The following is a 20,507-nucleotide window of genomic DNA, read 5'->3' as shown; positions in this document are numbered from 1 at the left end:
TTCCATTCTATTGTATGGAAAATATTTATACTAATGAATTTTTCTATATGACATCTATAGGAAGTTATTAAAAAGGAACAAACACAGAAAAAGAAGGGCTTCCAAAATGTAGGGTTATTGATATATGTGGAATAATTCTGATTTTAAAATGTTGTCATATTCTGTTTTTTAAAAGTTAAATTCTGTTTAAAATAGTATTGTGGACTCGTTAAAAAAGGGTGCTGTGTTCCAAATGAGCAAATCCCATGAGCTCTGGCTAAGAGCCTCAGTTATGTAAAGATATAGCTGGAAGAAGCTTAGGGAAGGAAGGCTCACAGAGGCTGTGCACTTCCCCTTCTGCTCTTTCCTCACTGTGTTGAAGAATAATTAGATTATGGGAATGGGGAAGAGCAGGAAAGCAAGGAAGTGGCATTCTCCTTGGTAAACTGCCAATGGGATGTAGGATTCTTTGGGAGGGAATACTAACAAGAAAGATAGCATTTTTTTAATCCTTGCAAACCACTGGGAGTTTTGAAGCCAAAGAGCCAAAGTGTTAGTACTACATTAAAGATTAGCCAAAAGGCTACTTAATTGTACTTAGATCCTTATATTTACTTGTCATTATTTTATATATGTATGCATGTATGTATGTATGTGTTTTTAAGTCATTCTTTAAAAACACAACAAGGCTTGAGCTATTATTTTGGAAAATATTGATGTGCTATGTGTGAAACTGCATTCTAAATTTTAAAAAGCTTTAAAGAATAGGGCTGTACCATAACTGACAGCATACTGAACTGTGACTGAGGAAACTAGTGTTCAGTTCAGTCCATCTTTGACTTTGATTTAAATATTTAATCTTAGGGCCCACATTTTATTGATCAGCATCATTTTGTCTAGCAATTAATTGATCTCTGAGCTTGCTGTCATAGTATTCATTCTACTCCATGGATTCTTGTTCGATTTCTATTAATGCAGAATTAGGAAAAAAATGTGTTTCATGAGCAAATGATCTATGAGTAGATGATACTTAAAATTGTGTTTTTTTTTTAAGATTTTATTTATTTATTTACTTATCTACCTATTTGACAGAGAGAGAGACAGTGAGAGTAGGAACACAAGCAGAAGGAGTGTAAGAGGAAGAAGCAGGCTTCCTGCATAGCAGGGAGCTCCATGTGGGGCTCGATCCCAGGACCCTGGGATTACCACCCCAGCCAAAGGCAGACGCTTAATGACTGAGCCACCCAGTCACCCAATTTCTAGTTCTAAGTTTTATGTGGTAGTCAAACTATAGAACCAGCCCAAGTGTCCATAGACTGATGCATGGATAAAGAAGAGGTGAGATATAAATATAATGGAATATTACTCAGCCATCAAAAAAAGAATGACATCTTGCCATTTGCAATGATGTGGCTAGAGCTTGAAACTATTTCTTAAAAATTTTATGTATTTATTTATTTATTCATAAAGAGTGAGAGTGGGGGGAGGGGCAGAGCAAGAGGGACGGAGAATCTCAAGCATATCTACTGAGCTCAGAGCCTGATGCAGGGCTTGATCTCACACACCTGTGATCATGATCTGAGTGGAAATCAAGAGTCAGACACTTAACTGACCAAGCCACTCAGGTACCCCTGGAGCTAGAGAGTATTATACTAAATGAACTATGTCAGTTAGAGAAAGACAAATACCATATGATTTCACTCATAAGAGGAATTTAAGGAACAAAGCAAATGTGCAAAGGAAAAAAAAAAAGAAACAAAAAAACCAGACTCCTAACTATTAAGAAACTGGTGGTTACCAGAGGGGAAAAGGGCAGAGGGATGGGTGAAATAGGTGACTAAAGATGGAAAAAATAATAAAATCAATAAATATTTATGAGGAAAACATATCTATGATCTACTTTCTTGAATGACTTTGTAAACCTATAGCTCTAAAATGACAGGAAAGATCACAATCTGCTTGCTCCTCATAGAAATTTGGACAGGCAGGAACAATCATTCTTGCTCAAAGGGAATTGGAATAAAGTCACTTCATTCTTGTAGCCCAAGGCTAAGTGAGAAGAGGAAAACCACTTAGAACTCTTCTACTAGGTTTGTTCTTGATCACACTGGCCTGAGGTATGCACTTCATCTTATCACCCAGTATAATGAAATACATCCATGTGCAAAAGAGGATCTCACTATTACAGTGGTTTCTGGTTTTCTTGTATAAAAGCAACATGTCCTATCCTAAGTGACTAGGAAAAAGGTCAATTGGAAAATATCCTTAACATGATAAAAATCATTCTGTTGAAAGCTGTTTGCAGAGTGGCTAGTGAACTGTGGAGTGAGGTTCCCTTAAATGCACGAGGTGACATCATTTAGCAATGGCTGCCTCTTAATGAAGGCTGCACTTCACAGTGAGTGAGGGTGGATAACCAGAAGGGAAGAAGCAAGGGAAGGGGGGAGGGAAATCAGAAAGAAAGGTGTTGGTGAAGAAGAAAATAGAAAAAGTAAATAGGATGAGCTGTTTGTGGAAAAGGCAAGTTTAATTTTCTCTTGCCATTTTTCATCTGCTATTTGGTGGACCCTGGTCATTTAAATCTCTCACTGGAGGACTCAAAAGGACCTAGGGGCATTTAATTCCTGGGGAGATAAACTGCTGAGAGTTGGTAGCAGAAAATATAAGTGGAAAGGCATTAGAGCAGTGTGGTTTGGTAAGAGGAGTGGGACATGACATGGTGTTTTCCTCTTTAAAGCCCTGTTTGCCCTGATCAATTCTTCCACTAAGTTTGCGCCTATTATGTACTGGGCAGTGTGCAAGGAAGGGGTTGTGGATACGGTGAACAAGGCAGCCATGGCTGAGCTCTCTGCTCTTACCACACACGGCCTTAACTACTCTATCATTAGCTCACTGAGGGCAGGAACCAACTCTTACTTATCTTACTCGTGTGCAAACTCTCAGTCTCCAGCAGAATTTAGTTAATATTTCTAAGTATCCTTAAGAGGCCAGAAAGATTTGGGTTCTTGGCTTTCCTAGATTAAAATAATGATCTCAGAGGGAGTTCATTTGCAAAGGGAAAGACACAAAGCTTGAAAGTGGGACAAAATTGAAGACCTCTTTGTCTCTTTACTTTTTTATCCATATGATTCACAGGCATCTGGCAGTCATTTGACCCTGCCCCTCCTTCTCCTACCTCTATCAATCCTTGATCAGTTCTCCAGCCAGCTTAAAAAGCTTCTGGGTTTGCCAGGCTCCTGTAAATGATTGGCTGAGCAGACCAGCGTGAGAGTGAGTGTCCTTAAGAGGGAGTAGGGATGAATAAAGCCAACACACAGGCTGCCACCATCTGCACTGGTTAACTGAAAAAGGGATGTTCTAGTCTCATTTATTGAGGGGCTGTGTTCTCAAACTGATCACTCATTTATAGTCCCAAAGCTGAAAATTCTTAGAATCTACATTAACAATGTAAGATGGGACAAACCTCTATTTCCTTGATACTCTTTGCAGACAATATAAGAATGATGCCAACACCAAGGCAGAATACTCCTGTTGCAAAAAAGCCAGAGAGGACTCCAGTGGCTGTGAGCTGTAGCCGGTAGGCAGGCAATTGCTGCTGCTTCAGGGCAGAGTTGTCTGGCAATCGGGACTGACTTTCCTCAGATGTCCTCTTCATTTTGGCCCTGCAGGTGACTGAGGTATGCTTTCCAGGCATTTAAAACATTATTACACATAGTGATACTGCATAATGCTAATACTAAATGAAGAATTGTATGAAATTTCCTTTTAGTTGCATCTACTTCTCAGAATTATTCCTTAACTGAACCTGATATTTAGCAGGATATAACACAGCTCTCTTCAATCAGCCATTGGTATATTTTACTTTAGGCTCAAAAAGCGTATGCTAAATGCCACGCCCAGGAGGAATAGTCCCCAGCAGGGTCTGCACAGACCAACATCCAGTGATACTGGGAAGCAGTTATAATGGGCTATTTCTGGGATGTGGTGACTAATTCAAGGCAAGCCCTTCCTGAAGGGGGAGCATGGATTTATCTTAGAGAACTTGCCTAAAGCCTTGGAGATTAATACAAAAAATAAAAGTTAGGGCTATCAGCTTTTTTCCAAATGTGGCTGCTTCTAACATAAATATAAACTAAGTTGGAAGAATGCTCTCAGATTACAGCTAACTTTGCTACTTGTGATAATGAGGAAGAGGGAAGCAAACTGGGATTGTGGAACACAGATGTCTGATCTCGGCAGCTGCCATTTTTTCATCCATAAGAAAGACTCCAGTAGAAAGTGTACATTAAAAACATTTCCTCCTAAACTTTTTCCAAGCATGTGCTTTAGAGTAGCTCAAGTGAGGCAAGAGAAAGGAAGAGGAAGATAGATACTGAATTAAATGTTCAGTATTGCAATATGGTATTATTAGTTTGGTTTGGGGTTTTTCTCATTTATCAGAAATCCCTTAACATTTCATTGGGCTGTTAATAATTTCTTTTATTTAAGATGTATTTAAGGTACAAATTTAGGATTTAAAAAAAGAAGGCAACTTCTTAATCTTCCTTTTTTAATTAATATTAGGCAGAGAAGCCATGCTGGATTATTTTTATTTTTATTTCATTTTATTTTTTTAAGGGGAGGCAGAAAGAGAGGGAGAGAGAGGATCTTAAGCAGGTTCCACACCCGGCATGGAGCCTGATGCTGGGCTTGATATCATAACCCTGAGATCATGACCTGAACCAAAATCAAATCAGATGCTTAACTGGCTGAGTCACCCAGGTACCCTTGGACTATTTTTATATTAAAGAAGGCAACAACTTTGGCAGGTGTGCCTAGTTTAAAAGAATACAAAATAAATGCAAAAACTCATACTAGATGGAATCCAATTCAGAGTCGAAGCTTTCCACTTGCAAAACTGAGAAAAGCAAATGCCAGGGGAAATTGTCAGCACATCACTTGAATCTGGCTTGGAGCCGGTGGCAGGTATGGCTGCTGGTATCAGCTTTGTGTGAGAAGATGGCAGTGAACACTTCTAATTCACATCTATTTGCTTTACTAAACAAACACGGACAAGAACTTGGGTTTAAAGGCAGCAACAGCTTACAAGATTAGATTATATACGCATGGTTGGCCGACAAAATAATCAGGTACATTTGCCACCTAGAAATTTGGTCCAACATTGGGTGGGATTATACTACATAGATAACACTTAGCAAAAGGGCATTACAGTAACAAATCTGTAAGAACAGAATTTCTGAAGCTTTTTATAAACAACAAAACCAAACTAACCCAAATCTCAAAGTAGGAGAAACTTTCATGTAGTATATTAGTCAGGGTTCTCCAGAGAGACAAAACTAATTGGAGGTACGTAAAGAGATTTTATTAGAAGGAATTGGCTCACGTCGTTATGGAGGAGGCTGGCAAGTCCAAAATCTGCCGAGCTGATGTCTTGATTTGAGTCTAATGGCCAAAAGGTGCTGTAAAATCAGGAAGAGCCGAGGTCCCAGTTTGAAGGCTATCAATAGGAAGAGCCAATGTTTCAGTTGGAATCAGAATTCTCTCTTATTTGTGGGGGGGTGGGGTGGAGTGGTTTGTGGAGGGTGTGTGGGGGTGAGCAGTGTCAACCTTTTGTCCTATTTAGGCTTTCAACTAACAGGAAGAGGCCCACCCACAAGAGGGAGGGCAATCTGCTTTACTCAAATCCTCCCCTTAAAATGTCTACCTCATCTAAAAACACCCTCACAGAAACACTCAGAATAATTTTTGCTTGACTATCTGGGCTACCTCTGGCCCAGTTAAGTTGACACATAAAATTAACCATCATAGGTATTAAGTGAATACACTTCTGAGGTAACATTCCTAAGAGAGCCAGATCTCACTTTACAGGTGCTTTTATATTTACATATTTCTCTTCTAAATAAATATACTTCAAGGATACAGATATACTTCATATAGTCTGTTTTTCAAGTTTCTAGAACTGGGTTTCCTTACCCTCAGCACTACTGATTAATATTTTGGGCCAGATAGTTTGTTATTGTGGGGCTGTCCCATAGGATGGTAGGACGTTGAGCAGTACCCTTGGCCAAAGGATACTACCTACTAAGTAACAGCCAGTCCCAACTCCCCACTAGATGCTAGTAGTATCCTCCCAGTTGTGACAACCAAACACATCTCCAGACATAGCAAATGGCTCCTGGGCCCGGGGGTGGAGGATGGGTGCGGGGAGGCAAAATTGTCCCTGGTTGAAGATCCATAGTTCTAGATAGATATGGATATGACAACTTACTAGCAGTTCTTATATTGTGGTATCATGAGAAATTTCAGAGTGTGATTTTTTTAAGTCTTTGCCTTCATTTCTCTCTAATGTTGTGTAGGTAGCTTTCTCAGGTATTACCAGACATTTTCTGTAAACCTGAGATTTTAAAATAAGGTACAAAACAATTAAGATAGTTGTAGTTATATTGCTATCTTCCATATATTTGCCAAGTGCCACATACACCCACAACTCATCAGCACCACTGCACCCTTCACACTAGGACCAGCCTTCAGTTTAGGAATCTGTTCCATGAGTACTGTCATATGGAAGCCTCAACAATCCTAGGAGGTATCATTCCCATTTTGCAGCTCTTGAAACCAAGGCTCAGAGAGGAAAGTGGTTTGGTTAAGGTTGCCCAGATGCTCTTTCCCTTCTGCAAAGTAACATGAGAGGCCAGCTGGTGAAAGAAAAACTGTCTGCTTAACAAAAAATCATACACAAGCTGGTGATACTTTATTATACAGAGAAGTTGGCAAAGGACAGCTTCATTTCTGTCAAAGAATCTCCACCAAAAATTTCTAGTGATTCATAGGGTGATCCAGTTAACATAATAAAACAATAGCTGATATTTACTGAGTCCTTGCAATATTCCAGAGCTATTAAATGAGATGCAAATCCCACCATAAAAACTGGAATTTTCATTAGGACCCAGACTTAGAAAAGGCCGAGCTTCAAAGATTCAGACTTGCATAGACTGAGGACTCCCATTTCCAGAAGTTCAAAAACCTCCTTTCTTATCTAAATGAGAGAAAAGGAAAAAAAAAAAAAAAAAAGAAAAGGTTAAAATCAAGAAAAGATGGTCTTGGTGAATAAATTCAACCACCTGGACTTCCTAGTATTTGTGTAGCTGTTATAGCCAGAATCAGGGAGGGCAAAAATCTTAACCTGTGTTTTATTCAGAATAGAAATATTTACTTAAGTAAAGGAAGAGGTACTTAATAAAACATCCATTTCATTAAAGGGCCCTTTTGTAACCATTCAAAATAAAATCTCATAAAAAAATCTTATACAGGGGCGCCTGAGTGACTCAGTGGGTTGGGCCTCTGCCTTCAGCTCAGATCATGATCTCAGGGTCCTGGGATGGAGCCCCACATCGGGCTCTCTGTTCAGCAGGGAGCCTGCTTCCTCCTCCCTCTGCCTGCCTCTCTGCCTACTTGTGATCTCTCTCTCTGTCAAATAAATAAATAAAATCTTAAAAAAAAAAAAAACTTATACAAAGGTTTTCAGAATACCCAAAGTATGGCGAGATTGCACACATATTTCAATATAGGATAGCTGATAATGATGACATCAACATAATACAAATAACTGGGTGACAAGGTTTTTTCTTTGACACAATTCCTCCTTATCATTATATTTAGAAAACTTTCAGTGGATTACTCATATTTCACATTATAACTGAAATAATCAGATATAGACTTAAGTTCCTAACATCAAATTTGTGAACTGGTTTTAAAAAACCAGTCACGGGGCGCCTGGGTGGCTCAGTGGGTTAAAGCCTCTGCCTTCAGCTCAGGTCATGATCTCAGGGTCCTGGGATTGAGCCCCGCATCAGGCTCTCTGCTCAGCGGGGAGCCTGCTTCTCCCCACCTCTCTCTGCCTGCCTCTCTGCCTACTTGTGATCTCTGTCAAATAAATAAATAAAATCTTCAAAAAATAAAAAATTAACATTAAAATAAAAAACCAGTCAGTTCAGGGCACAGGTGTGTGTGTGTGTGCGTGCGCGCACGCGTATTTGTGTATGTGTATAGGAAACTGATAAAATTGTCTTTTAACCTGTACAGATGTCTGAAGTAACTCACTGATCAATCATAATCAGGTTGGTCATTCTGGGGATATAGTTTTAAGTGGTAAGTTAATTTATTCAGCATTAGTTGGATTAGTTTCAGGATTAGTTCCAAATCTCTTTGATAGTTGCTGCCACGATTAATTAGGTTGGTGACTGGCAGCCATTTTTATTATTGGATAAATCTTTTTCTCTCCAACAGATACTTCTTTTTTTTTTTAAAGACTTTATTTATTTGATAAACAGAGATCACAAATAGGCAAGAGGCAGGCAGAGAGAGAAGAGGAGGGAAGCGGGCTCCCTGCCAAGCAGAGGGCCCAATGAGGCACTCGATCCCAGGACCCTGGGATCATGACCTGAGCAGAAGGCAGAGGCTTAACCCGCTGAGCCATCCAGGCACCACTCTAACAGATACTTCTAAACATTGGGCTAGATTGAAAAATTGTCCCATGATACACAGTAGGTGACAAATAAATTTTTCACATTTTGATGATAATGGATTACTTTTATTTATTTATTTATCTATTTATTTATTTATTTTTAAAAAGATTTTATTTATTTATTTGACAGAGAGAGAGAGAGAGAGATCGATCACAAGTAGGCAGAGAAGCAGGTAGAGAGAGAGAGGGGGAAGCAGGCTCCCCACTGAGCAGAGAGCCCGATGTGGGGCTTGATCCCAGGACCCTGAGATCATGACCTGAGCTTAAGGCAGAGGCTTTAATCCACTAGGCCACCCAGACGCCCCTGGATTACTTTTATAATACAGAATGAGCTAATGCTGTGGCCACAAAGGCACTTAATCAGTTTTAATACACTGAGACATCAAAATAATTTCCCCACTAAAACAAAAACAAAATAGCACTCTATATTAAGTGAGTTTTGGGGCATGGGAGATGCAGGCCATGAGGCAAGTTTGTGCCTCTACTCCCTCACACATTTTTAAGGATGAAAGACAAAGATGACTATGTCTCTAAAGCAAAACACACAAAAATGTGCCAAGTCCTCCAGATCTTCCTGTTTCTCAAAGGTACAATATAGATGTGGTCCCCAGTGGGGCAGAGACCCCTGGTCATATAAAGAAGAAACAAAGCTGACTCCTATAAAACAAAGGGAAAGGATACAGTTAGGTCTAAGTGGGTGAGATGGACTCTGTAATTGTAGTTACTTCAGAGTTAAAAGATAGAAATCATTTCAATGGCCAGAATGTGCTCCCCATGTCAAAGATTTTATTACTGTGTCTGAACTCAAGTTCAAGTTGAAGAAAAAAAGATTAAAAACAATTGCTGGTTACACAGTACCTCGGGAATGTCCATCATCCTCCTCAACTTCTGATCTCTCCAGTTCCAGTCAAAAACAAGAAACTTTAAGGGGTTCAAATTAAGGCCACCTGAAAGAAACATAGAGAGAGTTGCTACAGCAAAGGCCTCATGACATAAGCTTATTCAAATGACTTTTTAGTTTCCTGGTTGCTTTTTGCCTCATTTGCAGTCCTCTCCCCCAGCAACTAATCTCTGCACACTGAAGGAGGCGGCCCTTGCTGATGGAAAACAAATGCAGCACTCTGAGATTGCTTTCCTTACAACCTTATCACTGATTCTGAGGGAAGCAGAGAAGCTGCTAAGCTTGTCAATTGCTCAAGTGCTGGCAAAGAAACAATCCCAAACCTCCTTTCAGGAAGCCCCAGAGGGTGAAGTCTCATTCCTGACAGGAATTTGGTAAGATGGATCCTGCAGCCTGGGTAGTGGCCCTTCAGAGGAGTTGAGTCCAATGCAGTGTGAATGACTGTGAGGAGGCGAATGGACAGAAGGATGAGGGTGGGGTTCAGGGGTTAATTTTAGACAGAAAAGGAAGTAAATATGAATAGGCTCTATTCAAAGTCTGTGATCATTTGAGAAGACTAGTAAACCACTGAAGGACTCCATTTCTACTATCTTCCTCTGTATCTAGAGATAATTGCGGAATGAGGGGCTGGAGGAGACCTCAGAGTCTGTCCCTCAGAGGTCTCAGAGTTTGGCACAGTTTTTCCCACTCCCCATGTTTTTTCCATTGCCCCAAGCTGTTTCATGTTACATGTGGAAACATAACTGAAGCCTTCCTTTACTCTGCAGTGCTTCCCCCTCAACTTTTCTCTGTGATTATTTCAATATTTCCCCTTCTGCCCAAAAGACTTTTCTTCTTATAATTCCTCTTATTTATTTAAATATTTTATTTATTTACTTATTTGAGAGAGCTAGAAAGAGAGCGAGCACACACAGGCACCTGAGTGGTGGGGAGGGGCACAGGCAGAGAGATACTCTCAGGCCGTCTCTGCACTGAGTGTTCCCTGACGCAGGGCTCAGTCCTATGACCCTGAGATCATGACCTGAGCTGAAATTAAAAGTTGGATGCTTAACCGACTGAGTCATCCAGGTGCCCCCATAATGCCTCTTATTTAAAATTCTCTCTGTGGGCTGCTCAGTGGGGACTGAGTCTGGGATCAAGCTCCATATCCGGCTCCCCGCTCAGTGGGGAATCTGCTTCTCCCCCTGCCCTCCACCCCGCTCTCTTGCTTTCTCTTACTCTCTCTCTCTCTCAAATAAACAAATAAAATCTTAAAAAAATAAAATTCTCTCTGCAAAATTAAAAATGATAACTTGAGAAGGACAATGGATTGGTAGCCTTCCCTTAAAAATAACTTACTATTGGTGGGAGAGCACACAGATACAGCCTTTCAGGAAGGCACCTGAGCATTATATAATAGGAGCTTTAAAATGCTTACTATTCGGGGCACCTGGGTGGCTCAGTGGGTTAAAGCCTCTGCCTTCAGCTCCGGTCATGATCCCAGGGTCCTGGGATCGAGCCCTACATCAGGGTCTCTGCTCAGCAGGGAGCCTGCTTCCTCCTCTCTCTCTCAGGCTGCCTCTCTGTCTACTTGTAATCTCTGTCTGTCAAATAAATAAATAAAATCTTTAAAATAAAATGCTTACTATTTGCTAAAATAATTTTCTTTCTATGACAAATCTCAGTAAATACATAAGAAACATAAATAGGGCGCCTGGGTGGCTCAGTGGGTTAAAGCCTCTGCCTTCAGTTCAGGTCATGATCCCGGGCTACTGGGATCAAGTCCCATATCAGGCTCTCTGCTCAGCGGGGAGCCTCTTTCCCCTGCTCTCTCTGCTTGCCTCTCTGCCTACTTGTGATCTCTGTCAAATAAATAAATAAAATCTTAAAAAAAAAAAAAAAGAAACATAAATATAGTTAGTGGGGCACCAGGCTAGCTTAATTGGTAGAGTATATAACTCTTAATCTTAGGGTTGTAAGTTTGAGCCCCAAACTAGGTCTAGAGATTACTTTAGAAACAAAGTCTTTTTTTTTTTTTTAAAGATTTTTTATTTATTTATTTGACAGAGAGAGATCACAAGTAGAGAGAGAGGCAGGCGGAGAGAGAGGAGGGAGCAGGCTCCCTGCTGAGCAGAGAGCCCGATGCGGGACTCGATCCCATGACCCTGAGATCATGACCTGAGCTGAAGGCAGCGGCTTAACCCACTGAGCCACCCAGGCGCCCCCTAGAAACAAAATCTTAAGAAAAAAAAAACAAACCCGTAAATATAGTACTTGCAAAGAGTATCATTGCAGTATCATTTATAATAGCAAAAAATTAGGAATAATCCAGGTATCCTACCATAATTGAATTGCTAAATATATATATATATGTATATATTTAAAACTTGGGATAAATATCCAAAATATATAAAAAAAAAACTTCTGCAAATCAGTGGCAAAAAAACCCAAACAATCTGATTTAAAAATAGAGGAAATGAATATAGATATTTTTGCAATGAAGACATCCAAATGGCCAACAGGTACATGAAAAGATGCTCAGCATCACTAATCATCAGGGAAATGTAATTTAAAACCACAGTGAAATATTACATCACACCTGCTAGGATAACTATTACCAAAAAAAATCCCACAAGAAATAATATGTGCTGAAGAGGATGTGGAGAAAATATATGTTGTGTACTGTTGGTAGGAATGTAAATTGGTGTAGCCACTATGGAAACAGTATGGAAGAACTCTCAAGAAATGGAAAACAGAATTACCATATGATCCAGCAATTCCACTTCTGGGTATATACCCAAAGGAAGTAAACTCACTATCTCAAAAAGATATATGCACCCCTGTTACTGCAGCATTATTTATAACAGCCAAGACATGGAAGCAGCCCTCAGTGTCCATCAACAAAAGAATGAAAAAAGAAAAGGTTACACACACACACACACACACACACACACACACACACACACACTATTGTTCAGTCACAAAAGAGAAGGAAATCTTGTCATTTGTGATAATAGGGATGAATCTTGGGGGCATTATGCTAAATGAAGTAAGTCAAACAGAGAAGGACAAATACTGCATGATTTCACTTAAATGTAGAATCTAAAAAACATAACTCATAGATACAGAGAACACATTGGTGGTTGTCAAAGGTGGGGGGGTGGTTTGGGGAAAATGGGAGAAGGTGGTCAAAAGATAAAACCTTCTAGTAGTAAGGTAAATAAGTTCTGGGGATGTAATGTGCAGCACAGTGAGTGTAGTTAATACTGTTCTGTACATATGAAAGGTGCTAAGAGAATAGATCTTAAGAATTCTTGTCACAAGAAAAAAATTATAACTATTTGAGGTGATTGATGTTAACTAAATTTATTGTGGTAATCATTTCACTATATATGTATAAAGTCATATTGTACATACTGGAGTAATACAAGTTTATATGTCAATTATGTCTCACTAAAGCGATAAAAAACAGAATATTATGTAGAATATTATGCAGCCATTAAAAACAAAAAATTAAAACTATTTCATGGCAAAGAAAGTCCTCATAAGATATTTTAAGTGGAGGGGTGCCTGGGTGGCTCAGTTTGTTAAGTGTCTGCCTTCGGCTCAGGCCATGATCCCAGGGGCCTAGGATTGAACCCCACATCCGGCTCCCTGCTCTGCAGGGAGCCTGCTTCTCCCTTTTCTTCTGCCGCTCCCCCTGCTTGTGCTCTCTTGTTCTCGCTCTGTCAAGTAAATAAAATCTTAAAAAAAGAAAAAGAGTTGAAAAAAGGTAAGTGGAAAAGACAAGTTATAAAATTATTATATATAGTTTGATTTCCACTTATAAAAATATATAAATACATAGAAAAAAAGACTAAAGGAAATATATTCAATATTAACTAAAAGTGTTTGTCTCTAAAGTGATTTATTTTCTTTTCTATACCTTTTTGCATTGTTGAAAAGCTCTTATTGTTAGAAAATCTCCTTCATTATTAAATTAAAACAATATACTTCTGTTTATAACTGTACAGATCCCAAAGTCCTGGGATATCTTTGGAAGTCTGGAAACTTTCCTTAATATATCAAATATATATAAACATCTTAAGTCATAAACAGCTACATAGAATGAGTTATGTGCCATTTGCTCAGCTTTGTTAGATTCCCAGTTTCTAGAGTGCTAGAATTGTTCTCCCCCCCCCGCCTTTTCTTAAGATTTTTTTTATTTATTTGAGGGAGAGAGACAGAGACAGAAGTATGAGTGGGGGAGGGAGGGGCAGAGGGAGAGGGAAAAGCAGACTCCTTGCTGAGCAGAAAAAATCAACAGCTCCTTAAATGATTTTTCCACTTCTTAAATAAAATAAGCTTTCACAGTGAGACCTCACAACTCTATGGAAATCAAATTTCAACAATACGTAGAGCTTTGTTTTCTCCCTTTCCTTTTCTCTCTTTTTAAATATGGAGAAGACATAATTGACATATAAACTTGTATTACTCCAGTATGTACAATATGACTTTATACATATATAGTGAAATGATTACCACAATAAATTTAGTTAACATCAATCACCTCAAATAGTTATAATTTTTTTCTTGTGACAAGAATTCTTAAGATCTATTCTCTTAGCACCTTTCATATGTTTTTGCATGGGGGGCTTGGTGACACACAAGAAACCACCTCGATTCTAGGGAGGGGTGAGGTGAATCTCTGGCTAAGAGCTGTGGGAGAAGCAGGGTTTACCCCTGGGATCTCCTGCTGGCCAGCCAAACTCTCCCAACCCTATATCTCACAAATATGCTATGTGTACCTCTCATCTGTTCCTTCACTTCAATGTCCTCCCATGTCCATAAGGCAAAAACCCAAACTCTTCAGCTTAGTGTTTAAGACCCTCCCTCCACACTGACTTTCTTTCCAACTGAATCACCAGCTACTAAAGTCCGTGAAGTTTCCAACCAAGAAAGTGGGTTTCTTTAATAAAAATAAAAACTAACATTTGATTTCTTAGGGTGTGAAACTCATTGTGTCAAACTCTTTATTGGCATTTTATTATCATACCAATCCTTTGAGGAAGATATTACCACTATCCCTGTCATTTGAATACAGAAACAGATTTAGAGAGGTTAAGTAACTTGCCAAGGTCACAGCACTGGACCTGGGATTTGACTCTGGACTGAATTCATAACAGGGACTTGTAATCTCAACCCTGTATGTCAGTCATGTGTATCTGCCTGCCCTCTTCTGACTCAGCAGTTCTCCCATTCCTGATTGCTTTTTCTCACATCTCTGTACTTCAAAGATCCTATTTTAATCCTTCTCACACTTTAAAGATCAGTTAAAGATCCTTTCCTCTCTAAAGCCTTCCACACAGTTTCAGCCTCCATAACAATGTATTTTAACTCCTATAGGACTTGGAAGTGCTCATTTGGCCCTCGGCATTTAATGCCTCATGTCCTCAATCTCCATCTATGCACATTTATTTCTTCAAGGATCAGGAGCTCCTTGAGGGGGAGAAGCTCTGGAACTAGGAAGCCTAGACTGAAAAACTGTGGGAGAGCCACTTAACCCTTCAGAGCTTCAGGGTTTTCTAAGAAATAAAAATGCTAGCCTGCACGGGTATCATGAATATTTAATGAGACACCTAAGAGTGTTTAGCGTAGACCAGTGCAAGTACGAACTAAAAAAAAATGTTTTCCATTCCTTGTCTGGAGCTGCTAAGTTTGTTATGTCTTTGTAATTACACAGCCTTTTGTATATAGTGGGTTCATTTAACCCAGGATGGCCTTCATCTGGAAAGAAACATAAGTATTTTAAGCTTTTGTTTGCTTCTTGGCAAATGCCCATCTTTATATTGAGTCATTACATTGATGAACCCATTTCTTTTATATATATATATATATATATATATGAATAGCTCCAGTCATAAAACAAACTTCTATTACTATATTAAATAAGTAATTTGGAAATGAGTATTGAAAAGAAATCTTTAATCAGTCTTGCAGGTAAAACAGGTAATAAGATCATCAGCAGATTAACAGGTTTTAGGCTATTCACTTTGAGAAAGCTAACAAATTATAAAAACCCATGGGTGGATGCCATCTGGAATACTTTCTGGGTAAAGTACTAAAAGAGAAATGCATTTGGGAGAAATATTCTAGAATACTTATATTTCATCCATAGAAACTGCATTTTTGTTTCAACATGTTTTATATGAAACCCTCAACTGAAATGGCAGTCTTGGGAACCAAGATTCAATTAATTAAGAGGGATATACTAACTCATCCAGCTCTACAAATTCTAGAGGTTGCAAATTGGTGAAATGAATTGTGGATCCACTAACCTGCTTAAAGCAACTGGAATTTGAATATATTTAGGTGGGCACCTGTACCACAGTTCACCACAAGCCTTACTATTAATGCCTATTGCACTATACCTGCTGGCTAGCTTTACTGACAAAAGACTGCTTCCAACTCCCGGATGAACACAGAAATCTGGTTTCACTACATCACCAATGTGGTTTCCTAAACTCACATGGGTTAAAAGGGAAAGTCCCAGTTCTGAGTAGGCATATCAGTGCCTCTCTTCATACCTTGTTTAACGAGTTCTTTAATTCTCCCAGGTGTTCCTACGCCCAGGTGCACCACACGCTTCTCCAGCAACTTTACCTGCTCTTGGACCTATTTATTTCAAGATGGAGGAGATGAAAGGCAAGAAGAGTCATTAGAAAGGGCAATCATAGGCATTTCATCTAAAAGCTAAAGAAGTAAAAAAGCAAATAGGACTACCCTTGTTTAGGCCCAACTTCCAGTGCAAAGAAGGTTAATTAACATCAAGATAGAAAAGCATCATTCTCTAAAACTGGCAAATCTTCAGAGAACCCAGGGGTCAAACCTCAGCTTCTGTGCAGGAATCTCGGAGCATAGAGGAGTAGTAACTTTTGTTGGGGCAGGTGGGCATGCAAAGGCAGGGGATATAAAGAACACAACAGTTGTTAAATATGTTATATAAAAAGGCACCAAAGAAAACACCTGCTAAGGAGTTAAGAAAAAGCTAGGAGCAGCCCTTAAGGATAACTTACAATACCCATCAGGAACCACAGGCCCTTACTTACCTTAATGTGTTTTGCAAATAATTTCATAACTTTGCTGTCCCCTCTAAATGCTGTCATTGACCTAATTAAAAAAAAAGATTAATGCCTAAGAAAACTTACTCATTGCCGGCCACGTTGACTACTTAAGTATTATGTCTTGCTTTAAAGAGAATATATGTGTTTAAGTGTGTAACTATGAGCATATGCATGTGTAAATATACATAGATACAAAACGCTGAGATTTTCAGGTTGGCCCATGGATGGAAGGAAAGTGAGGAATCCTTTTATTCAGGCATGTATCTGGGTTGGCTTCTACTTTTCATACACAAGGTTAACTTTACTTAGGTTTGCTTGATAACTGAAACTTATGGATCTGCCCTTCATTTGTAATACAGAATTTCCATATTTCAGGTCCCTGGCAGAGAACTTATTTTTAAATTCTGCAGTATAGTTCTCATACAAAATTTGGTTGCAAGAAGTATCTTGGAGCAGTGATGTCAGCCTATGCTCTGTGGAGCCCAAAGGCATCTACAAAAGTTTGTATGTGACTGCCACGGTGGGTTGCTGGGAATGAGCTGACAGGGAGGAGAAAGCTTATGTCCTGCAATCAGAGGAATCCTCCACTTTTATCTACTTAGCAGAGTGAGCTTTTCTGCAAAATTTTGTACGTATTAATGCTCCTGGCATCAATAGGTATAAAAGAACAATCAATCCTTTAGTTGCTGTTTGGGAATAGAACTAACATGGGAATATGCTTGGAAATATTATTGGTTTTTATATATATTATTATGTTTTGAGAAATGTTATTGACTGTAGGAATATATGAATTTGCAAGATAGTAAATTATACTATATAAGTTCTGCTGCACTTGACTTGTACTCATACATAAGCTTTCTCCATGGGAAGGTTAACTAGGAAGACAGAGTTTAGAGGACATGTTTAACATTAACTCATGGTCCTCAAAAGAATAGGTATTCTTATAAAAGTTAGAATTATTCACCATTAGTTTTTATGAATAGGGCTTGTTGTGCGAGCTCAGAAATCTCTTTTTGCAAATCACCTAACCTTGAAGTAGATCATAATATTACCAAAGACACAGAACACAGAATTGGTAAATGAAGTGTGACAACACAGGGCTTTTATGCCCTTCAGAAAGGTAGAGTAAAAGCCCAAATCAATGTGACAGCTTGTTTTTAAGAGGCCATCTCCAGGCCAACCCCTTTGCCATTAATGTTTGAATCTGAAATGAACTCTGTGGTTGTAGTTTTTAAAACACTGAAAAGTCAATGTGAACTACTATGACTTCAGAACCAGAAAGTATAGCTGCCCAGAAACAGCTGGAGTCTTGAAGATCAATTGTGTTTGGAGCAGAAATAGTTGCAAGAAACACTTTTATTTTACTGAGAGTCGGTGTGATACAATTTAATGTGTGTGCCTCGTGGGGAAAGGAGAGTTTGAAGAACTTAAAAAACCACTTTTCTAAATTTGTAATCAGATTAGTTCATTTAGAAAAATACATGCAAGTAACTATTGAAAGTCTACATTTGCACCTTAATTTATTTTCTCCAGACCTGAACTTTCCTTTGTTTTGTCTCCTGTCAAAGCCGGTGCAAAGCCTGGCCCTGGAATAGGGCTAGTTCCAGTAAATCCCAATTTACTCTGATGGCCCTTCTCTGAAAAATCAATGATCCCATGGAAACCTTTTTGTTTTTTCTACAAAAACTACAGTAAATGAAAAGGTATGTGAAAGCACCTAGTAAAGCACTGACAAATTATCTTTAAAACATAATTTTTATATTTAAATTTCGGTCTATTTGGAATTTACTTTGGTATGAGAAGTGAGATAGGGATCCAACTTTACTTTTCCAGATGGCTACCCAGTTGTTCCAACACCATTTATTAAATAATCCATCTTTCTCGTCTGCTTTGTCACTTTTGCCATATGCTACGTTTTCACATGCATATAGGCCTATTTCTGAACTTCCAATTCTGTTCCACTGGTCTGATCTGTCACACGTATGCTGGTTCCATACTGTTTGAATTAGGGAGACTTGGTAACATATCTATTGGTAATCTGGTAGATACTATAGGTATAGTATCCACTCACTAATGTTCTTTCTCAGAATTTCCCCAGGTATTTTTCTTCTGTATTTTCTCTTATGAACTTAGAACTATAGCTTATCTTTAACTTTTGAACTTTAGCTTATTGAGTTAGAAAACCAATTCTACTGGAGTTTCACTGGGAATCTGTGAAATTTATAGACTATTCTAGGTAAAATAGGCATGTTTGCAACAGTGACTTTTTCTTTTTATTTAAAGATTTTATTTATTTATTTGACACACACAGAGAGAGAATGAGCAAGTATAAGCAGGGACAGCGGCAGAGGGAGAGAGAGAAGTAGAAGCTGAGCAGGGAGCCTGATGCAGGACTCAATCCTAGGACTCTGGGATCATTACCTGAGCCAAAGGCAGATGCTTAACCAACTGAGCCACCCAGGCATCCATCCCTACACTGATTCTTCCTATTTAGCAATATTGTATGCCCTTTTGTTTAAGATCCTTTGAGTTGTGGGGCACCTGGGTGGCTCAGTGGGTTAAGCTTCCGACTCTTGATTTCAGCTCAGGTCACCATCTCAGGGTGGTGAAATGGAGCCCCACATCAGGCTCTGTGCTGGGGATGAAATCTGCTTAAGATTCTCTCTCTTCTTCTCCCTCTGCCTCTCCCTGCCCCCACCACCTCTTAAAAAAAGATCTGAGTTGCTTATGTAATATTTTCTTTATATAGATTTTGGTAGGTTTATTATTTGGTAGTCTATTTTTTCTTGTTATTATTTTAAATTAGATCTTTTCTTCCATTATTTTTTCCAACTCGTCACTGCTTATATTATTTCCTTGCTTTCACTCTTGGGCTCTAGAGTGGCAGAACATGTGTTTTCCACACAAAAGCCAAAGTAATCCTTTAGATTGATTATTCAGATCATGTAACTCTTCTGCTCAAAATCTTCCAATAGCATTGTATCTCAGGGCCTTTTATACTTTCTGTCCACTCTGTCTGGAATGTATTTCTTCTAGATATCTACATGGCATTCTTCTTCACTTTGTTTATGTCTCTGCTCAAATGTCATTCTCTTTAGAAAAGCTTACTGTGACAACCCTTTTAAAAGTAGCCCTCCAACCCCCTCCTTCCTTTTGCCATGCTTTATTTTTTCTTATATAATTTAACATTACCTGACATCATAATGTGTATTTATTTGTTTATTGTCTGTCTCCCTCACCAGAAGGTAAGTTCCATGAAAGAAGGGATTCTGTCTATTTTGTTCATTGTTACATTTCCAACATATAGAACATATCAACTTGACACATCTCAGTTACTCAGAAAACATTTATGAAATGAATAGGTGAGGTATCTAACCTAATGAGCTCCAAGGCCCGGACAGCAGAGCTGCAGATAATCAACATCAGGACTGATTTCTTCTCATTATGGTTTTTCCGAAGTTTTACCCACTTAGGGCAGACTGAAAAAAAAAAAGTAAGAAAAATATTACTCTAAATATTGTAAAATAGGGCCCTTATTTATTTTAGCCCCCTGAGTATTCTCCAATTACTCTTTGTTAGTGTTTAATTAGGTATTGTCCAGATTCTATTCTCTGGTTATTCAAGATATTAGATTAAAATGAAATATCATTAACTTATATCATAAAACACATAATATGCCAAGTGGCTAAATGTGACTAGTTTTAGTACCAAGTAAAAAAAAGTTTGGAATAATACATTTTTGATAATTTATGTTTGATGCTTGATGGCAAAGACTAAATAGAAAAAGAACTCAGATTCAATAATGTTAAATTTTAAGGAAACACTCAACACAAGATAAAAATAGAAATGACATTAAAATAATAGCAAGCATATATTAAATACGGATACTGTTTAGTTCTCATAACCCACTGAGGTTGATTCTACCTTAACCTACATTTACACCTGCTGAATTTGAGGTGCAGAAAGGTTTAAGAACTCAAGTTGAGTGCCATCAGAACTACTCTGAGTTTGAAAAAAGAAT

At 38.6% G+C, this 20,507-nt stretch overlaps 2 protein-coding genes across 7 annotated transcripts in view; both read right to left on the bottom strand.

Annotated features, from left to right (window-relative positions):
• The window catches only part of LOC125096260 (cell cycle control protein 50C-like), a 31,357-nt gene extending 25,334 nt beyond the window's left edge, over window positions 1–6,023 (bottom strand). The window contains exons 1-2 of one of the 2 annotated variants that reach the window (XM_047723061.1): window positions 5,363–6,023; window positions 3,443–3,641 (exon numbers count right to left, since the gene is read on the bottom strand). In XM_047723061.1, the coding sequence (XP_047579017.1) occupies window positions 3,443–3,634 (192 nt within the window). In that variant the 5' untranslated portion in view covers window positions 3,635–3,641; window positions 5,363–6,023. The remainder of the gene's footprint in view (window positions 1–3,442; window positions 3,642–5,362) is intronic. The other variant, XM_047723070.1, reaches the window with a different exon arrangement.
• A 685-nt stretch (window positions 6,024–6,708) lies between these two features.
• The window catches only part of CMSS1 (cms1 ribosomal small subunit homolog), a 381,861-nt gene continuing 368,062 nt past the window's right edge, over window positions 6,709–20,507 (bottom strand). For all 5 annotated transcript variants that reach the window (XM_047723009.1, XM_047723017.1, XM_047723027.1 and 2 more), the window contains 5 exons: window positions 19,863–19,965; window positions 16,472–16,532; window positions 15,950–16,037; window positions 9,362–9,450; window positions 6,709–7,015 (listed from right to left, as the gene is read on the bottom strand). In XM_047723009.1, the coding sequence (XP_047578965.1) occupies window positions 6,932–7,015; window positions 9,362–9,450; window positions 15,950–16,037; window positions 16,472–16,532; window positions 19,863–19,965 (425 nt within the window). In that variant the 3' untranslated portion in view covers window positions 6,709–6,931. The remainder of the gene's footprint in view (window positions 7,016–9,361; window positions 9,451–15,949; window positions 16,038–16,471; window positions 16,533–19,862; window positions 19,966–20,507) is intronic.

The sequence above is a fragment of the Lutra lutra genome, chromosome 1, assembly GCF_902655055.1.
Source record: "Lutra lutra chromosome 1, mLutLut1.2, whole genome shotgun sequence".
Lineage (NCBI taxonomy): Eukaryota > Metazoa > Chordata > Mammalia > Carnivora > Mustelidae > Lutra > Lutra lutra.
This window is presented reverse-complemented; position numbering and strand designations above follow the sequence as displayed.